Raw genomic sequence first — 17,821 nt, 5'->3', positions numbered from 1 at the left:
CAACTCACAATGGGAAACACAAGGGATATGTGTGACAACTTCAATTTGTTCTGCTTCTGGGCCCTGTGAAATACAAGGGAAACATTTCTGCTTATTTCAACTTTGGAGGCTTTTTTTGCTTATGGTTTTGCTTGCAATTTAAAATTAGAGGAGGAAGAATTTCTTTTTGCCTATGTATTTTAGTAGCCCAAAGATATGCCCATACCTTAAATTCCAAATTTTGCAGATTGTATATTCTAAGTAGGACCCACCTCACCTGGGAGGTGCAGAAGTTCTTTAGAGCCTTGTCATGTAAGGCTCATGCTGCAACTACAGTTTTATTTGCCTTTGAGTCCAGGCCAGTGGCATGAAGAAATTGTGTCAGCCTTGCTGTGTTTAAGCTACATATTGCTAGTGACCTGCAGCTTTGACCTAGTATTCAGTTTCCCATGCATTTACTGTAATTATTTGATTTAAAAAAATATATCATATGTCTGCTGCTTAGCCCTTAGGGAACTGATGTAGGAGGGATCAGCAGGAGCTGCTGTTCTTCAGTAGTCTCTATACAATCCTCCAGCTTCAATTGTTTTCTTAAAACTTGTTCCTCTGAAGTGTTGTCATCCTTTCAGCCCTGGTGATTTTAGGGAGCAATTATTTACTAAGGTGAATTTCCATGAAGCAAAAAGCAAAATGGGCTGAAAATTGGAAATGATTAGGGTTGCCAGGTGCAGACTTCTAGCTCTTTCTCCTTCTTCAGCAAAGAAAGCATTTCCCAAAGCTCGATTAAATCTCTTAAATCACAGTTTAGCCCAGCATAAGAAAAATAAGCTCAAACACCAGATCTGAACGAAGTGACTAAGCCATGTCCCGTTGTGTTGGAATTGAATTGGTTATAGCACACAATAATCTACTTTATTGTCATCCTGGCCTTAACTGTAGCATAAGATGATTACATTGAATGTGTATAATAATAAGGCTTACACTTTGTATATAGCCCTTTAAATATTTTGGCAGACCATAGAAAGAACCTTTACGTGCAAGGCTTGATTAATCCTTTTCCTCTGTGTATAGAACAAGTAGCTGCCAGAGCTCAAGGGTAAAACCTATTAATAATGTCTCTGGCAGTCCCCGCCCTCCTTCACAGTGTATTCTCTTCTGTTCACACCAAACTCCAGGCTTATTATCATTTTGGTCTCTCTCTTTTAGTTTCCCAGTTTATACACAGCAATCAGGGTATTCTAGCAGAATAGTATCTAGTATAAAAGTCTCTAGTATAAAATATTTGCATGAACTCTGTTTTTGCAGTGACAGGGAAAGAGAAAAGGGGTGGTAGTGTTGTGGGCAGCCTGGCCCCTGCGTTGTTTCCTACAGCTGTTCACACTCAGTATGGTAGAGAAGACCCTTGGAACCAAATTTAGGGACGTGCTTTCACAGGCAGCTGTGGCTGCTGTGCTCCCAGGGGGATGCACGTGCACATCCAGCAACGTGGCTCTGCAGCCCCCAGGGAGCACTCCTCTGACTTGGGGTGGCTGAGGAATTACTGTTGTTCTTGTTTTCATATGGGAAAGCTGAAGCAGGATGAAGAAAAACATTTTTTATAGGTTCATGTGTTGGGGTGGCTGTGCAGCCATTGGCACCCTTGCTCTTCTGCATCAACGTCACAAGAGATGTTAACTTTAAAACACAGTGTTGTTGCCAAGAAAATGACTTTTTCTACAGAGAGGTCACACTGGCTTGTTCTAAACCATTACTGACCTTGAGCAAATATTAATCCTGAGTTCTGACTGCTAACCTATACTCTTTATACTAGAGAAAATGATTTAATCTTTGGCTTTCCATGAAGGTTAGTTCCTTTACCAAAAAGTTTTCAGCATGTTTTTGTCAAAAGTAAGTTCAGAGTTTTTATTATAGTCTCATGGGTATATTAATAACATAATACAACAAAGAAAAATGGCATGTGGTGAAGGTTTTAAGTGAAAAATATTTATTATTCAGAAGGCTTTCAAGCAACTTAGGTCACCAGATCAATAAAACATTTTCATTTGGAAAGTACTTCCCATTTCTGGTGCAGCGTCTCTTTAGCAGCAGCAGCTGTGAGGATGAATGGTGGGTAGTTGTTACCAGAACTGCAATGTCCTGTCCTCCCTTGCGAGATCCTGCACGGACCAAAACAAATTTTGCCCTCCTGCCTTTTTAAATAAGGTTGTTACAAAAGTACAGGGAGGGGAACAGAGCTCAGGGGCGTCCAGGGCTCATGGCATGTGTTGGGAGACACCTCAGAGTAGCCTGTGCCGTGTTGAGCTCTTGGGGCCCCCAGCTGGGGTGTTCCTCAGCCTGAACTGGAGCAGTCCCACCCAAGAAGTCGCATCCTCTGCCTCCCCTCTGCCCACCCTCCCCTGCAGTGGCCCCGCCACCGCAGCTCTGCAGCCCAGAGGTGGCAGCATTTCACCGGTGGGCAAAGCAGCCCCGGCACACAGTGGGGACATTCATGGGGATAAGTGCTTTGGGATCTTTTTGGCCAAAAGCTCTGCGTAAAAAAAAAAAAAAAAAAAAAAATTAAGGTCATAAGGTGTCTGGGATTTTTGAAGAGCCAGTGTAACAGTGGTCTTTTATTATTAGTGAGTTTACAGCCAAGAGCTGTCCCGTAAATGAGCAATGCGATTTAGGGATTATTTTTTTTTCCTTTAAAAGTAGGAATGCTTGAGACATTAAAGGTGGTCTGGCAGCTTTTGCTGTGAGACTTCTCTTCATGTTGATCTGTACACTGGCTTTGTATCAACACGAGAGCACCACGTTCTTGCAGACAGGCAGGGGTCAGCACTGTGTTTGAACTGGACCGCACGCTGCTTCACGCAAGAGCACAGTTCATGGTGTGGGGACAGGAAGAATGTGACAGAGTGTTTGGCTATATGGGCTGTGTGAGCTACATGCCATTAGTTAGAAAAGATGCAAGTCTGGAATGCATAGTTTGCACATAGCTTGCTGTTATTTATTTACTTTGGAAGGATGGGGAGGAAGATTAACTAATACCCGTGAGCCCACCTGATGTAATTCAGGTGTAGGTTTAGGAGCCAGGTTAATAGCAGGTATGATTAGATTTTTATTGTGTCATTGCCTGGATTACTGTTTGAGTACGGACAGCCTCAGGTCCTTGAGCTTATTTAAAGACCTTCATATTTTCCGTCAACAGCTGTATGAAGTTAGGGAAAGGGAGGCCATGGGATTTCTCTTTCTCAGCTAGTTTATTTGTGAGGTGGTGAGGTTAATGTGGCAATATCCCATGCTTAGTAGAGAGGCTTTTTGGCTTTAAGCATTGTGTGTGCTCCCTTCAGATTTATGATTTTGACCCCAGCCTGGCATTATCACACTGTCAGTGGGAGTATGGAGCTGGTTGGAACCTCCAGCTCTTGGTGGTAATCTCTCTTAATTAGTTTACAGTTGAAACAATTGTCCGACTTCTTCCCTTTAAACAAGGGAAGTTTGCTCTATCAGTGGTTGATTTCCCTGAGGGAGGAAATCCTGAGGGGGGTTATCAGGGAAAGAAAAGCTCTGGGCTCCACTTTCAAAGCAATGCCATGTATGAAGCATGCATCAATCCTGTTAGTACTGCTTATTATTTCACAATGGCGTGTCAGGAATTACAGGCACAGACTTTTCTAAGGACTCTTGCAGACCTTTATGCACTCTCATCCTGAGTCAGGATTTTGTGGAATTATGTGCTAATAAAAGCTAATTTTACACATTGAAATTGCTCTTTTAATCTTTCCCTGACTTCTCCACAGATCTTTCCTAGCCTTCTAATTGTCAGCTTTCTGCCAGGGAGCCCTCTGTGCCTCATCATTAGGACTAAAATCTGCCGTCAGTTAACACACAGAGCTTATAAGTGGGAGCAGCCCCCTCCCTTGCATGGGAGCACAGACAGTAATAGACACTATAGTGGCAGCACCAAAGGGAGTTTTACTGTGTATTTTAATGACTTGTGCTTGATTACATTTGCTAGATTGAACTGAAGTTCATTTAGTAATTGGTATGATTCTTAAAGGGTACACATTTGACATTCCTCCCTCATTAAAGAGCTCCAACAATGGCTGTTGCAACTTTCATCTCAAGGGTGACCCTCTCAGATACATATCCAGTCTTTTGATAAACCACCCAACCCGGCATTCATTAACACTTAACCATCTGCAGCCAGCCCCTCCTAGTACCTTCTCTCTGGCTTTGATGATATAATTAAAAGCCTTCTGTATTATCTCCCTCGAAGCAATAAGTCTAGGTGCGTCAGCTCCTGCATTGTTTGTTATTCGATTCTCTCTGTATCAGCTGTTCTTGGACACGCTCATTTTTCATATGTTGTAAAGATTAGCTGATGGAGTGGGAGATCAGAGGCTTGAGATGGGAGCGTGGCTCTCAATATTAGTAACCAGATGCTCATTTGAAATGGTGATGGGGTTTGCTGTTATCTGTTAGATTATTTGGCTCCTTTGCTTTTACCTGAAGATAAACTGGTTTAAGCACTAGTCAATGAAAATGAGCATCATCTTTAGTGGCTTGTTATGATAGAGTGCTCTTATCAGTCTGGTTTAGTGTGGCTATTCTCTTCTTGAGCCTGGTTTACAGAAATCACAGCTTTGTTTATGCATGTGGCCAAACTTGCCTGTTTGACCTTTGAAGCTGTGATTATAATATTAATCTATGGGACTATTCTGTTGCAAATCACTTAGGTGGTCTGTATTTTAGAGGATTTCATTGTGGGACCTCCCTCTTGTCCAGCATGATGTTCCATTATTGTTACTATATTCTACATTGAAAGCTAACTCAGACTGGTGTTTCAGTACAAATTCTGTCTGGCTGCTTTTTGTGGGGGTTGTTTTTTGTGGGATTGAGGAGCTGGGATAGCACTGTGCTACTATTTGTCCACTTCCACTGATTTTGTATAACTTTAAAACAAAGTTGCATAGCTACAGAAAATCTTGGTACAATGCTTGCATGCAGATACAAACCTCAGCCCACAAATCCTCAGTGTCCTGTGGTGTAGATAAATAGCATTATTCCAGTTTGCAGGTGGGGAGACTGCATGTGTGAGAGCCACACAGACACTGGCCACAGAACCAGCATTTACTGGGGAATTCCTGTTTTACAGCATTGCTTGATGCCTAGCCCCTGCAGCCTTCCTCTGCCTGGTGTTTAAGGGGGAGTGTATGAAAGATCTTGAACAGGAAGAGAAAAAAACTGGCATTCTGGCAGTAAAGAAATTTTGTCTTATTTGTCATCTTCAGGTTAGGAATTGGATTTTTTCCTCCCATTTTTGCCTCTCCTTCTTATGTTTGCATGTTTATTGCCTGTTCCATTGATTTATTCAGTTTCCCAGTAAACTATTATATTCATTACATAAATACAAAGGGACCTTTCTCAGAGAAGATAGGAAATTTGTCTCTCTCACACATACATAAAAAGTGGAAGCCATTCTCAGGATGCAGAGCAGGAGGGAATCTGCTGACTTCCAACTACAAGATCTCATTAAAATTAGTGGATTCCCTATCCTCTTTGCATAAGGAACATTGCTATTTGGGCTGCCTTCCACAGCAACATCTGGGCCACTGATAACATCAGTACTGGAGCATTGCTAGGTGAGCTCATGTTTTGTTAATGAAGTAATCTACTGAAAGTGCATATATCATTTTCTAGTACCACATACTTCACTGCAAAGTGTTGTACTGCTATTATAGGAGCTTTCCTTTTGCAAATGGGACTTCAAGAATTTTGTTATAGTCAAAAATATGCGTAGCTTGAATGGCATGCTTGAGAAATGCCACATAAGTCATGAAATGTTAAGACTTAAATACTTTGGTAGTTCAAGGCATTAATTGAGAAATGCACTGAAAAATGGCTTACTAGAACACCTGATGTTCTTGGTAACTTTGGTATTAATAAATATTAGGTGTGGTAGTATTGGTTTACTGTTTATGCTTATATGCATGCCCAATTTGTGAGTGATCTTTCTGCTGAGCTAACTGCATAATAAAAGTGATCATGATCACAAACATCTGACTTTAGCATGTCCTGGAATAAGCAAACCCAAGTTGGATAGAGTACACTGATAAAATATGTTCATTCAAGCTTAATTATGAAATCCAGACATCAAAGGAAGCAAAATGAAAACAGAAACAATTTCAGGTGTGGATTGAAATTTCTCTCCTTAATAACCTCTGACCGTGAGTGCAGTTATGGATGTCTTGAACAGCTCAGCATAGTTCCTGACTGTTGTTGTGTTTTGTCTTTTTTAATCTGCAGGCTAAATATTCTTGTGGCTTTTTTGTTCTAAGAACAGTGGCAAATGTTGAGGCAGCCAGAATGGTCTCAAATGAGGCCACAGATTTGTGGAAGGGAAAGTAATATTGGCCTAAAATATCTAGCTGGTTTGAAACAGGTTCCAAAAAGGTTTTCCATTATCCAAGAACAGAGCATAAAGACAAGCAGTAGAAGCAGTCAATGAGTCTTTATGGTTTAAACTTTGTTCTTAAAATTTTGAAGCTACCAGAGATTCCTGAGGTTCTGAAATATTAACCTGACACTGCTCCAAAAGCAAAGACTTCCCTGTTTGGCTTATGATGAGTGGGAGTTTTACTGATCTTTCCCACCTTACTGGGCTGGATAGCCAAATGCTTTGTAATTGAGCTGTGGCAATCATTTGTAATGTGTAGTGTAAGAAAGGTGAGCAGACCCCATCTCCTTCCCCTCTTCCCCTCCAGGAAGTGTTGGAGAAAATACAGTAGTGTTGTTGTGTTTGCTAGCAGAACATGCCCAGCCTTGTATATATATTAAGGCAGGCACTTAGCCAGAAGCTTTGAATTATTGTACCCTGACATTACCCACTGTAACTTTTAGCACTCTGGGCCCATTACTTTGGCTTCCTGCCCAGTAATGTGCAATTTCCACTTACATGAGAAGATGTAGCAGGAGTAATGACTCCTTGGAGGAGGTATTTTCTTTTGCAGCAGATCAGCCCAGGGCCAGCAGGTGTAAGTTTATAGACACAGCCCAATAATGGCAGCCTGAGCTCTTCTGTTCCAGCAATCCTGTTCCATGGGAAGGAACAGACCTTTGCACACTTGTCACTATCCCCTGACCTCATTGCAAAGTCAGGTTCTTGTAAACAGCCATGCAAAAGCTCCATGATTTCCCTTTTTTATTCTTTTCCAGGCACCCCAGAATGCACATCAGAACAGGTCTGATGGATGCCCATCTCTACTGTCTGAAGAAATATGTGGTGGACTTTCTGGTAGAAAACAGGTAAGAAACAAAGCAACACGCAAGGTAGCAGCAGGAGTTTGCTTTGACCCATGATTTACAACAGAGCTTTTAAAGGAATTTTTTTCTATTAAATTAGCTAGCATGAAATAGAAATATAAAAGAAACCAGTTTTTAAAATATTTTAACTGTACTAAAAGAAGTGCCAAGAATTATGTCTGAGTCTCTTATTATGATCTTTTTGAAAAAACAAAACAAAACAAAAATCCCAGCAAAAGTGAACACTAACATTTTTGTCTCTTTTATGCATTCCTTCTTTTTCTAATGTATCTGTTCTTTTTGGCTGCTCATTTTACCAGGGCTTCCCTATTGTTAGGCTTGTGAATACATTTCTGACCTTTGATTTCCCCCACCACAGTCTGTTTTGGTCTTTTGCAATCACCTTCCCTCTGCCCCTTCACATCCACCACCACTGCAGGTGGGCTATCTCTGTAGCATCCTATGTTTTAGCTTGTGATATTCCTCTGTCAAAACTCTGAGACCACCCACTGAGAGTAAGAAAAACATCCATTTATGGAAGCCGAGAAGGATCTTAGCTATAATATTTCATGAAACAGACAAAAAAAAACCCCTGTTTGTCTTTTAAAAACAAACAAATGAACACTCCCCCTCACAGTAAGTAGTTCAGTTTTGGAATTATGTCCTGTTCCTAGACTTTTTATAGCCCTCTCATGCCCATTACATATACTGAATGCTCACTGGGTTCTCAAGAGTTTTTCTACCCTTTTAAGTAAGATAAAAGATATAGGGGCTAAGTGTTGTGTTCATAGTACATTTTCTTAGCAGATAAACTGACATGTGAAAAAACATTGAGGGTGGGAGATTTATGTTAGTCTTGACCATATACAAATCCAGATACAGCTGGATACATGCTTGAAGGAGCTCTTCCAGAATAAGGGTCTGTGAGTGAGTTAAAATTAAGTGGAAAATCTGTGTTAACCCTGAGGGCAGTTTCTTACCACGCGTAAGAATAAGGCTTAGCCAACACTTTGGTACACAGGGGCATTGTACAAGTTATTTTAGTTCCCACTTGTGTACAGAAACATGTGAAAGGTAAGAAAGCTTCAGGAGCAGCAGATGCTTTAAACCTGGAATAAACCATTTATTTAGTGTATTTTAGAAAGTTGGTGAGGGTTTGGAATTCTCATTCTTCCTGTGGTAGCATGAAGCAGTGTTTACAACTTTCTTTTGTCATAATACAGCATGTAGGACTCATTTCTTGAAATCCTAGCACCTAGTTTTGTTGAGATTAGATATTTCTGGAATATTAGACATTTCACACATTCAGTTATTTTTCCCTGGTTTTGAATTTAGATCTGTGGGACAAGGACAGACCTTGTCAGATATGTTACTCAGAGAGGTGTAAATAGCAGTAACTTCAGGTTTCAATTTTTTTAATGCTATTTCAGTGGAAACTGGTGAGAATTTTGACTTTGTCAGTCAGGATTTGCCTTGTATTAACCAAAGCCAATAGCGTAAAACTTTACTAGTTGCCCTCAGATCCCCATAGAAGAAAACTACTGACTTTTTGCAGGTATGACAACTAGGAGGGGTTTTTTTGTTTTTATAGCAAGGTTATTCTCTGTCTTCACTATTTTTTGAAGCAGTGCTGCTTTTCTGTGACACTTGCATGACAAATAGATCATTACAGCAGCTAGACAGCATTTCTTAAGACCTGATAGCAACATCTGGCTTACTGATGGTAGATATCTGCTTCATTCTCTTTATTACACAAGTGCTGCTTATTCAGTCAATTGAGAGAGTCAATTGCAAGTAATGTGCTTAACTGGCAAATCTGGGGAATGGGACTTTTGCCATGAGGAATAACTTCAGCTTTCAGACTTCTGGCACTGGTGGGCATTTGCAGCTTGTTTTTCTTCTCTGAGGAAGGGGAGGACAGTGCATACCCAAGGATCTTTCCATGTTTGGCAGCAATATGCCAAGACTTTTGAAAGACTCTCGGGATTTTTTTTTTTGCCTCAAAAGTACTGACATCTACAGAATTGTTTGGGTTTAAGGATTCTTTTTAATACTTTGGTTTTTAGTCCAGAAAGAACCTACAGTAAGATTTTGCCTGTCTGCAATTCTGCACTAGGACTGGAGAAGCTCAGATGCCTTGTTTAAGTTGTGCGTGTTTAAAACTAACAGCAGGGACTGAAGGGAACAGTGAAGCTCTTGTACAGTGCCAGGAAGTACTGACACAGTGTACTTCCTCAATATTACAATATTTACATTGTGTTAATATTTTAACAGCGGGGTTTGATGGCAGGCAGAACACCTTTTTTCATTGTTTGTAGCTCAGTGAAGCATTTACATTTTTTCAAATGTTTTTTTGACATACAAAAGTTGAAAAGATGTTGCCCAGCAGTAAAAAATTCAGTTGCTACAACTGGCTTTTGTAGAGGAAAATTATGATTACTTCCAGGTTGAAGCATTATGTGAAAACTGATGTGGTTATCTGTGTGGGAAATGTTTCTTCTTCAGAGAGTCCCAGCTTAGCTGCAAAGATATGGCAAGAACAAGCTCTGCCTGAATCTAATTTGTTTATAGCTGTACCTGTAAGGATAATTGGCATTCAAATTAATATATGTGCTGTAAATAAAGTAAAAAGTCACGAGCAGCTAATATAAAAACAAAGGGGAAACAAACATGAAATGGTTAAACCTTGGTTCTGTGTAACTATAAAAATCTTGCTTTAGGATTTGGAACAACTTTGTTGAGTGGCAGCTTTGGAAAAAGGCTGAATATTCGACTACAAGATGATGTCATGATACCAAGGGTTTTTTCATTAGCTTTATCACTGTCTTGCTTTGTGATGCTAGACAGACCCTTTGATTTTTCTATGCACTTCTTTCCTCTTCTGGGTGAGATTGTTTGCAAAATAATCAGTATTTGTTTGGCAGCAGTGAGATTCTATGATGAGAGATGTTAGGAGAGGTCAAAATACTGTATGGTAGCCTGTAACTCAGTTTGTAGTCCTTTAATACATTTTTATGAACTATTTTTAAAGGCCTGAATTTATGATTATCCTGCCTGAAGTTTTACTGCTCTATAGCAAATCAAATTCTTGAGTTTTAAAAGGCAGAACTTGCTTGTGCCTTTGAAAAGAAGTCAGAGGAAATATTCTGTTTATTAGAACACCCTCAAATATGTATGTCCAGACAAAAATAAAAAATGCCATGCCCCTAATGTAATTTAAACCTGGGGAATTTATTTTTCAGGAATGAAACTGTTTTTTTCTTTCCTCTCCTAGGAGGAAAAAATATATTTTGGCAGTTAAATCTCCATCTATCACTCATCCCCTAGTTCAGTGAAATCAAGTGTGCAAGGGTCCTACCCTGTCCAAATCTACCAAGCTCAAACACTCGTGGTTCCATGCTGGCTTGGACAACAGCTGAAGAAATTCTTGCCCATAGCAATTTATTTCCTGCAGCTGGAATTTGTTCCTCCTCTTCTTTCCATACTTGTGCTTCACAAGGGTAGGTTGATTAAAAGATGCTCTTTAATCAGCTGCAGTGCACTGGCAGCCTCTGCACAGGGGTGCCAGTACAGGAGCAGGAGGCTGGACTAGATCTTGCTAGACATTCCTCTCCAATCTAAATATTTCGATGATTCTATAATTGAATGACATCTTTCATGCCCTTCCTATATTTGCCCTTCCTTTATTTACAGGAAGCTCTGCCCTGGGATGAGCATCTCCATCCCTGCATCTGGAGTGGATACCCAGTCACTGCTGACTGCTGGGGCTGTCCACGTGAGATTCACAACAGGTCACAGACCATACCCTGCTACCAGCTGGATTTATCCTGTCTGAACAGGATCTGTGACCTCAATGTGAAGCAGCTCTTGTTTGGCTGAATTTTCTGCTGCTGGTACCTGGCCCCAGGGTTTATTTCAGCGGAGGCCTTTGATTCTTCACCAGGTTCCTTTCTTCATCAGTGAAATTAGACTTGCTGAGGTTGCTCTTGGTGGAGAGTGTGGAGTTGTATCACACCTCCACATGGGAGGGAAGTCAGTTAAAAATATGTATAAATATCTTTGTATTTAGGTGAGAGCTTTCCTTTCCTCAGCATTTCCTCTTTCAGAGCAAAGCCAGCACAGGGATCTCATAGCTGCCACGCTTTGTGGCATGGGAGGACAGGCAAGCAGAGGCTGTGTGTGCTGCTGGAGCTGCTCTGGCAGCCCAGGGCAGGGACAGTTGAAGGTGAACACCTGCACCACACGGTGAACTGCACAATATTGCTTTTCTTAAAGCCTCGTTGCTCGCGCTGAGCCAGCAGCGAGACAGCAGCAGAGGCTGTAGCTGGCTGGGGGCACGGCTCCACCCCACAGCTGGCGGGCCTCACACCCCTGGGGCCCTGCAGTGGCAGCCAGCACAGTAGCCAGTCCCTTTTTTGGCACTCTCCTGAGTGCTAGGTTGGAATCCTGCCTCGCTGCTGCATTCGGAGCAGATGGAAGAAGAGAGTCCTTATTCCCTTTCCCCCTGAAGTTCACGTGGAGCAGAGGGCAGGATGTGCCGTGTGAGCCCCGCGTGCTGCACTGACATGTGCTGCTATTTCTTTGCTGTGTGCTGACAGTTGGCTTGCTAGCAATCCCAGCAAAGCTGCTACCAGGAGAAATGTGATCAAAGGGAAGTTGCATGGTAGCTTGTGTTCTGCTTTTTCTGAAAATTTCTAAAGCTTTGGCCTGGTGAAGTACGATACATAATTGAGAGGAGGGCAGAGGGGAGATAGGTATAGAGCAACCCCTTTCCTTCTGAAGTTTTAACATGGAAAATTCAAACTTGCTTTGGATATTTAAGTCTTGAAGATCTGTCTCTACATATGCTATGAATATGCTTAAGAACATACCTAATATGCTTTTATAATACATATGTATATGAATGGCATTGTGCCCAAAGTCAGTTGTGCAGGTACAGATGGCAGCATTTGTTATATTTGTTAGAATTTTACCATGCTCACAGCTGAAACCTGTAGGCATGTGGGGACTGCTGTGTTTACACCTCATTGAGGTAGACCACAAAGTCCAAAGCCAGATCAAGACTGCCTAAAGCAAAGCAGTATGTGGTCCTAATCAATAAGGTCCCCAAAATACTTTTCTCAAATTTCATCAGTGCAGAGCTTATCTAGTATATTAGGAATATACTAATCAAACCTAAGTTACAGGTTGAGCATACAAAACGCCACATTTAAAAATACTAACTTTGTTAATTGTAGCACTTGCCAATTAATAAATGCCACAGCTGAGGCTCCCTTTGCAACTTTTTGCTTTTTTTTCCCCACACATTATGTTACAGCCTCAGTTACATGACTTTGTACCTTGTTTGCGTTTTTTTTTCCTGTCTGTGACCATTGCATCGTTTATTGCCTGAGATGTTTACTGAAGGAGACACTGTTCAGTGTTGTACATAACTTCTGTAGTTCAGGTGAAGGCCACCAGCCTTAATCCCTGTTTAAACCATGTTCTGAAGATAAGTCAAATACTTTTTTTGGAAAGGTAAAAGTAAATACATTCCTCTTGGTGCTCATCACTGATTCTATAATGCCCATTAACTCTTTTCAACACATCTATTAGTGAAGCTGTGGCTTTCCCCTTCTGAAAGTGGGAAACCAGGGTACACAAGAGCTGAGGTTTGAAGCATCTTTGTCTTAAGTATGCCATTTTTCACTCATTAATGTTATACAGGGAGCTTGTAATGTTGAAAAAGTCTTTTCCATTGATGATAGCTGTTGCAGGGTAATAATCAGTGGCAACCTGCAGATTTATGTTCTGCAGGCAACACCATCCATAAAACCCTCTGACAGAAGGGAATTACAGAAAAAAAGTAAAAATCAGTTCTTCAGGCATCATTCATTTGTCTTACATCTTAGCAGTTCTTTTCTCCTCTTGCAGCCCTCTGCCTTGTACATTTAACACACATGTTCTAACAAATGAGGCATTCTTCTGCCTCATTACACAAAGGTGATCCATCCCCAGGGCATAGTCCATCTTTGCATTTGGTGAAGAAGAGATTGAGATTGGTGAGAGAGGAAAAGTAGGTGTGTTTATTGGTTGTATCATAATGTGAACACACAAGGTCTTAATTGAGGTATAAACAACATGCTTCTTGCTTTTCTTAATTTGAGTGCCCAAACCGTTACCATGATATTCCTTAAGTGTGTGTATATATATTTATGTATGTGACACTTCCAGAATTAATCAGTGAGTCTGCTGTGACTCTTCTAACGGACTAGTTGTTATCAGCATAGATTTATCACCTTTCAGGTCAGCCACCAGAAGGAGATGGGATGCTCTACACTTCAAAGAATATCCATCTCAGCATTTATAACCTTGGCCCAGAGCATATCTGTTTCTCTGTGGAACAGAGCACAAGTACTTCAATTGCCTTGCAGAAAAGAGAGAATGGAGCATGCCCACAGTAGAAGTACTTCTACCTTTTAGAAGTAAAAAAACCCAAACCAAACAGGTCTCTTCCAAGTTTGTGCAAACAGTGTTTTTTCAGACTGAGCCTGGTGTAGCATGGGCACTTTTCCTGTTTACAAATGTAATGCCCAGACGAAAAGACAACCCTGTGCTGTGCCAAATTCTAAGCTTGGAAATGCAAGAGCTTTTCAGCACAGCAGATGAAATATTTTTAACATGATCAAAACAAAGGGGTTTTTCCATAATTTTCTTCTTGGAAATAGCTGAGACATTTTTGATGACGCTATCCAAAATATAATCAGCTTGAGGGAAACACCTGGCATGGGTAATTTCAGCCAAAACAGTTACACTTTGGCAAAGTTTACAAACAGATGAAAACAGAAACTTAAAATAGGAAATTCTGGGCAATTTTTCTTCAGGCACCCTAGTTGCACCGCCTCTGAATGGTGGTCATTTCAGATTTGGTGGAGGCAGATGCCACTGTGTGTTTGCTCAGATGTGCTGGGTTCTCTGTTCTCCACCTGAGTGTCACATGCACTTTGTGACATAAGATCTTCAGGCTTCATTTCTAAAGACTGTGTAGGCATACATAAAACAAAATTGACAACACGTGTTCCTCTTACATATTAGGACATTTTACATACTTTTATGGTGTCCTTCCCCCTTTTTCCCCCACCCCTCTGCCTCCTAAAACCATGTAAAATTTTATTGTGTTTAGTAATGTGTTTTGAAAATCACCATTTTGTCCAGAATCTAGTCCTTCTGAAGTTTTGGATGTAGAAAAAGCCTCAGTTTCCCAGGTACAGTCACCTGGGAAGTGGGCAGCTCTTCCTGTGGCCAGAAGGATCAATTGTGGTACTGGAAAGGCAAGAATGACGAACAGCAGCACTGTGCTCACATCAAAAGGTGTGAGTTAGCAATTCACAGTGCCTTATCCTGGGAATGCTGAGTGTTACCATCTTGCCTGCCACCAGGGAAACCCACTTTCCCTGGGGAGCCCTCCTCTCAGGGTGCACCCTGTGAGAGTCTGAGCTGTAGCTAAGAAAACAAATCAGATTTCTGCAGTCCTTCCAGCGCTGGAGAGCCGCCTGCCAGAATCTGCCAGTAGAGAAACTCTTTTCTGAACTGAGCAAATTTGCAGTAAACTTTATAGCCAAAGTCAGTATGATTTGTTTACAAAGTTAAACACTGGGGTTTGGGTTGGTATTTTTTTTTTTAACTAAATAAGAGCAAATTGTGTGAGGTCATAGTGCTCTGCCTTTCCAAACTGCTTCAGCTGCAATCCCAGAGCACGCTTCTCTGCTCAGCTCTCGTCTGCTGTGTACAGAGAGCCTCTGCTGGGCCAGCACCAAGAGGGGAGAGGAGGGTTTGCTGTCTCAGTGCTGTGTTGGGAGATCTGTGGCCATGAAAAGAGCTGCAGCAGAGCCACCCTTCTCCTCCCTCGCTAAAGGGCAGGGCAGTGTGAGATCTTTGGAAACAGGAGGTGTGAGTGTCTCTCTGGAGCTCCTGCTTGGATGGCTGTGTGCTCTGCTGTACACAAAGGCCCCTGCAGGTTTACATTAAGGTACTGCCCAGACTAAACCAGTGCATTTTTTCTTTTTCCCCTCTAAATGCCTTTTTATCATTCAGGCTGTCACCTGTGTTTCCTGGCAAGGGCTGCTGGCTGGGGGAGGTCTGGCAGAGCTGAACACCCAGCTTTGGTGGTCTTTGTGTGGCTGCCTGAAAGATGGCTTAAAACAGAACCTGCTCTGTGAATACCTGCAAGTTAACATGTGTCAGCCGTGTGGCTGGAAGGTTTCTCCTTTGCTGTAAGGAGAGATTTTATAATGAATACTTTCCTTGTGATTAAAACGGATAAATAAACAAATAGCTCCTACAGGAAGTATACTGTGTGAAGTCAGGGCAAATAGATTGTAGCTTTTCAAACAAGGAAGAGAGAAAGGGGGAAAAACACCCTGCAATCAACCCAGCCCAGGCTCCTCCTTAATGCATTTAATCTATTACAATGTGAAATGGCAATTCATCTTCCCCGTTTCCTTTCCTTGTCAAACATATCCAGCTGTTGGAGCTTTCCCTGCTCCTTACTAGAAATGCCAGGATTTAAAATTTGTTGATGTCCTCATCCCCCAGGGTATCATTACTGCTATCATCTTTCCATGGTACCAATCAAGCTTACTCCTGAAACCTCAGGGGGAAAAGCCCTAATGATCCAAACTAGATTTAAACACATTATGATTTTCAGCAAATGCCTTCTGTAAGAAATACAATTCCTTTTCCTGTTGGCAGACTACCTGGGAGTAGACATATCTTTGGATATGCTGCATTGGAGCTAATGCTGCTCCTAACGCACATTTTTTCTAAGGTAAATGTTAAAATGTGTCAGTTTTGTTCTCTAACTGTGACTTACAGCATCATATTATGACCCTTTGGATTCTGTAAAAAAGGTAAATATAGGAAGGGCATGAAAGATGTCATTCAATTATAGAATCATAGAAATATTTAGATTGGAGGGGAATGTCTAGCAAGATCTAGTCCAGCCTCCTGCTCAAGTCTAACTCGTGTGTTGCTCAGGGTTTTTTTTGCAGTGGAGTTTTGAAAATCTCTGAGGATGGAAACTGGGCCTTGTCCCAGGACTGTACCACTCACTGAAAAGTTATTTTCTTTATGTCCCAGCTGGAATTTCCCTTGTTGCAGCTTGCATCTGTTGCCTCTTGCTCTCTCACTGTGCACCTCTTGGAAGACTCTGTCTGTCTTCTGTATCACTTCACTTGTGGTAGTGGAAAATGGTAATCAGATTCCCCCACAGCCCTCTCTTCTCCAGGCTGAACAAACCCAGCTCCCCCAGCTTCTCCTCCTGTGTCATGTGCTCTTGGCCCTCTTGGTGGCCTCAGCTGGGCTTGTTCTGATCTGATAATAAACATTAAAAATGGTTAACTATTTTTCCACTGCTTGATGCAGTTTCAGTTTCCTTGGGTAACCTTCAGTCAAGCTGACTTCTGTCTTCACACAAGATGTGATTTCAGAGCCGAGAAGTAATTAGTTTACCCATCTTTGTGTGCTTTTTTCCCATTGATTTTTTTCTTCTTAAATCATTGCCACTTGGGCAGTATCACCCTAAACATTCCTTTATCAATGCAGTACATTTTCTGTACCCAGCACTACTTGCATGTAAGATAATACTTTGGGTAAAGTCACTGTCTTTCCTTGCTGGACTTCTCCCTGCGAGGATACAATCCTTATACTATGATATCATATATGTGTCTCTTGCAGTGAAAAATATAATTCCCTTGTATTCTTCATTCAGATGATCTGAATGTACAATTTTCAAGATAATGTTTTCTTTTCTGTCCCTCTCTGTTTTGCATCTAAATCTCTTCTTCCACAACACCTCGGTCACTGATATGTCCTTCTGAAATGCTGAGTCCCCTTTTACTGACATATTGAAGTTTGGTTAAAGAAAGAAAACAATTATTGTCTTCCTAGTATTCCGCTTTTTCTTATAGTTTTTTAAATTTATTTTTATTCCGGGTGTTCAGTGTTAAATTTCATTGTGCCTTAGCAAGGCAAATGAAGCATGAACAATCATAAATATGTCTATAGCACTCTTGCTGACTTTATTATTGCATTGAATTATTGTTGTGGGAGGCATCTAACTTCCTGCTTATAGATGGGACAGTAAATGCTACCAGTGATGATAGGGCACTCATACATGGATAGAGTAGCTAAGAAGTGTCTTCCTTAAGTTAGTGAACCATCATTCAATCAGTAATGGTACTCTGAGTTCCATTTTGAATGTGATACGGAGCCTAGAGCATGAGGTAAGGATTGATCTTAGAACAGTCTTGAATCAAAGAGGAGCAACTGTGAATTTCTTTACTTAAAGTGAAAAAAACTAAAAAAAAAAAAGTATAACATTTTCAATAGTCTATGGGAGATGCTGAATGCTGTCGAGTTGAGCTACTGGTTATGAAGAAGTCCAGTAGCTGAATGGAGAGAAGGAGTGATATTTCCCCTAAATCAAAGATGCAGAGATGAACTGTAGCTCCTATGGCATTTTACACCAAACTTTTACGGAGTAATACCACCTGGAAAGAACATTATGAATAAAAGC

At 41.1% G+C, this 17,821-nt stretch overlaps 1 protein-coding gene across 1 annotated transcript in view; it reads left to right on the top strand.

Moving 5' to 3' along the window:
* Positions 1 to 17,821, top strand: part of EIF2B3 (eukaryotic translation initiation factor 2B subunit gamma) — a 94,307-nt gene that overhangs the window by 38,623 nt on the left and 37,863 nt on the right. The window contains exon 5 of the mRNA XM_064720166.1: positions 7,180 to 7,269. Coding sequence (XP_064576236.1) covers positions 7,180 to 7,269 — 90 coding nt within the window. The remainder of the gene's footprint in view (positions 1 to 7,179; positions 7,270 to 17,821) is intronic.

Source organism: Zonotrichia leucophrys, chromosome 8 (genome assembly GCF_028769735.1).
Source record: "Zonotrichia leucophrys gambelii isolate GWCS_2022_RI chromosome 8, RI_Zleu_2.0, whole genome shotgun sequence".
NCBI lineage: Eukaryota > Metazoa > Chordata > Aves > Passeriformes > Passerellidae > Zonotrichia > Zonotrichia leucophrys.
Note: the sequence above shows the minus strand (reverse complement) of the source record. Positions and strands in the feature narration are given on the sequence as shown.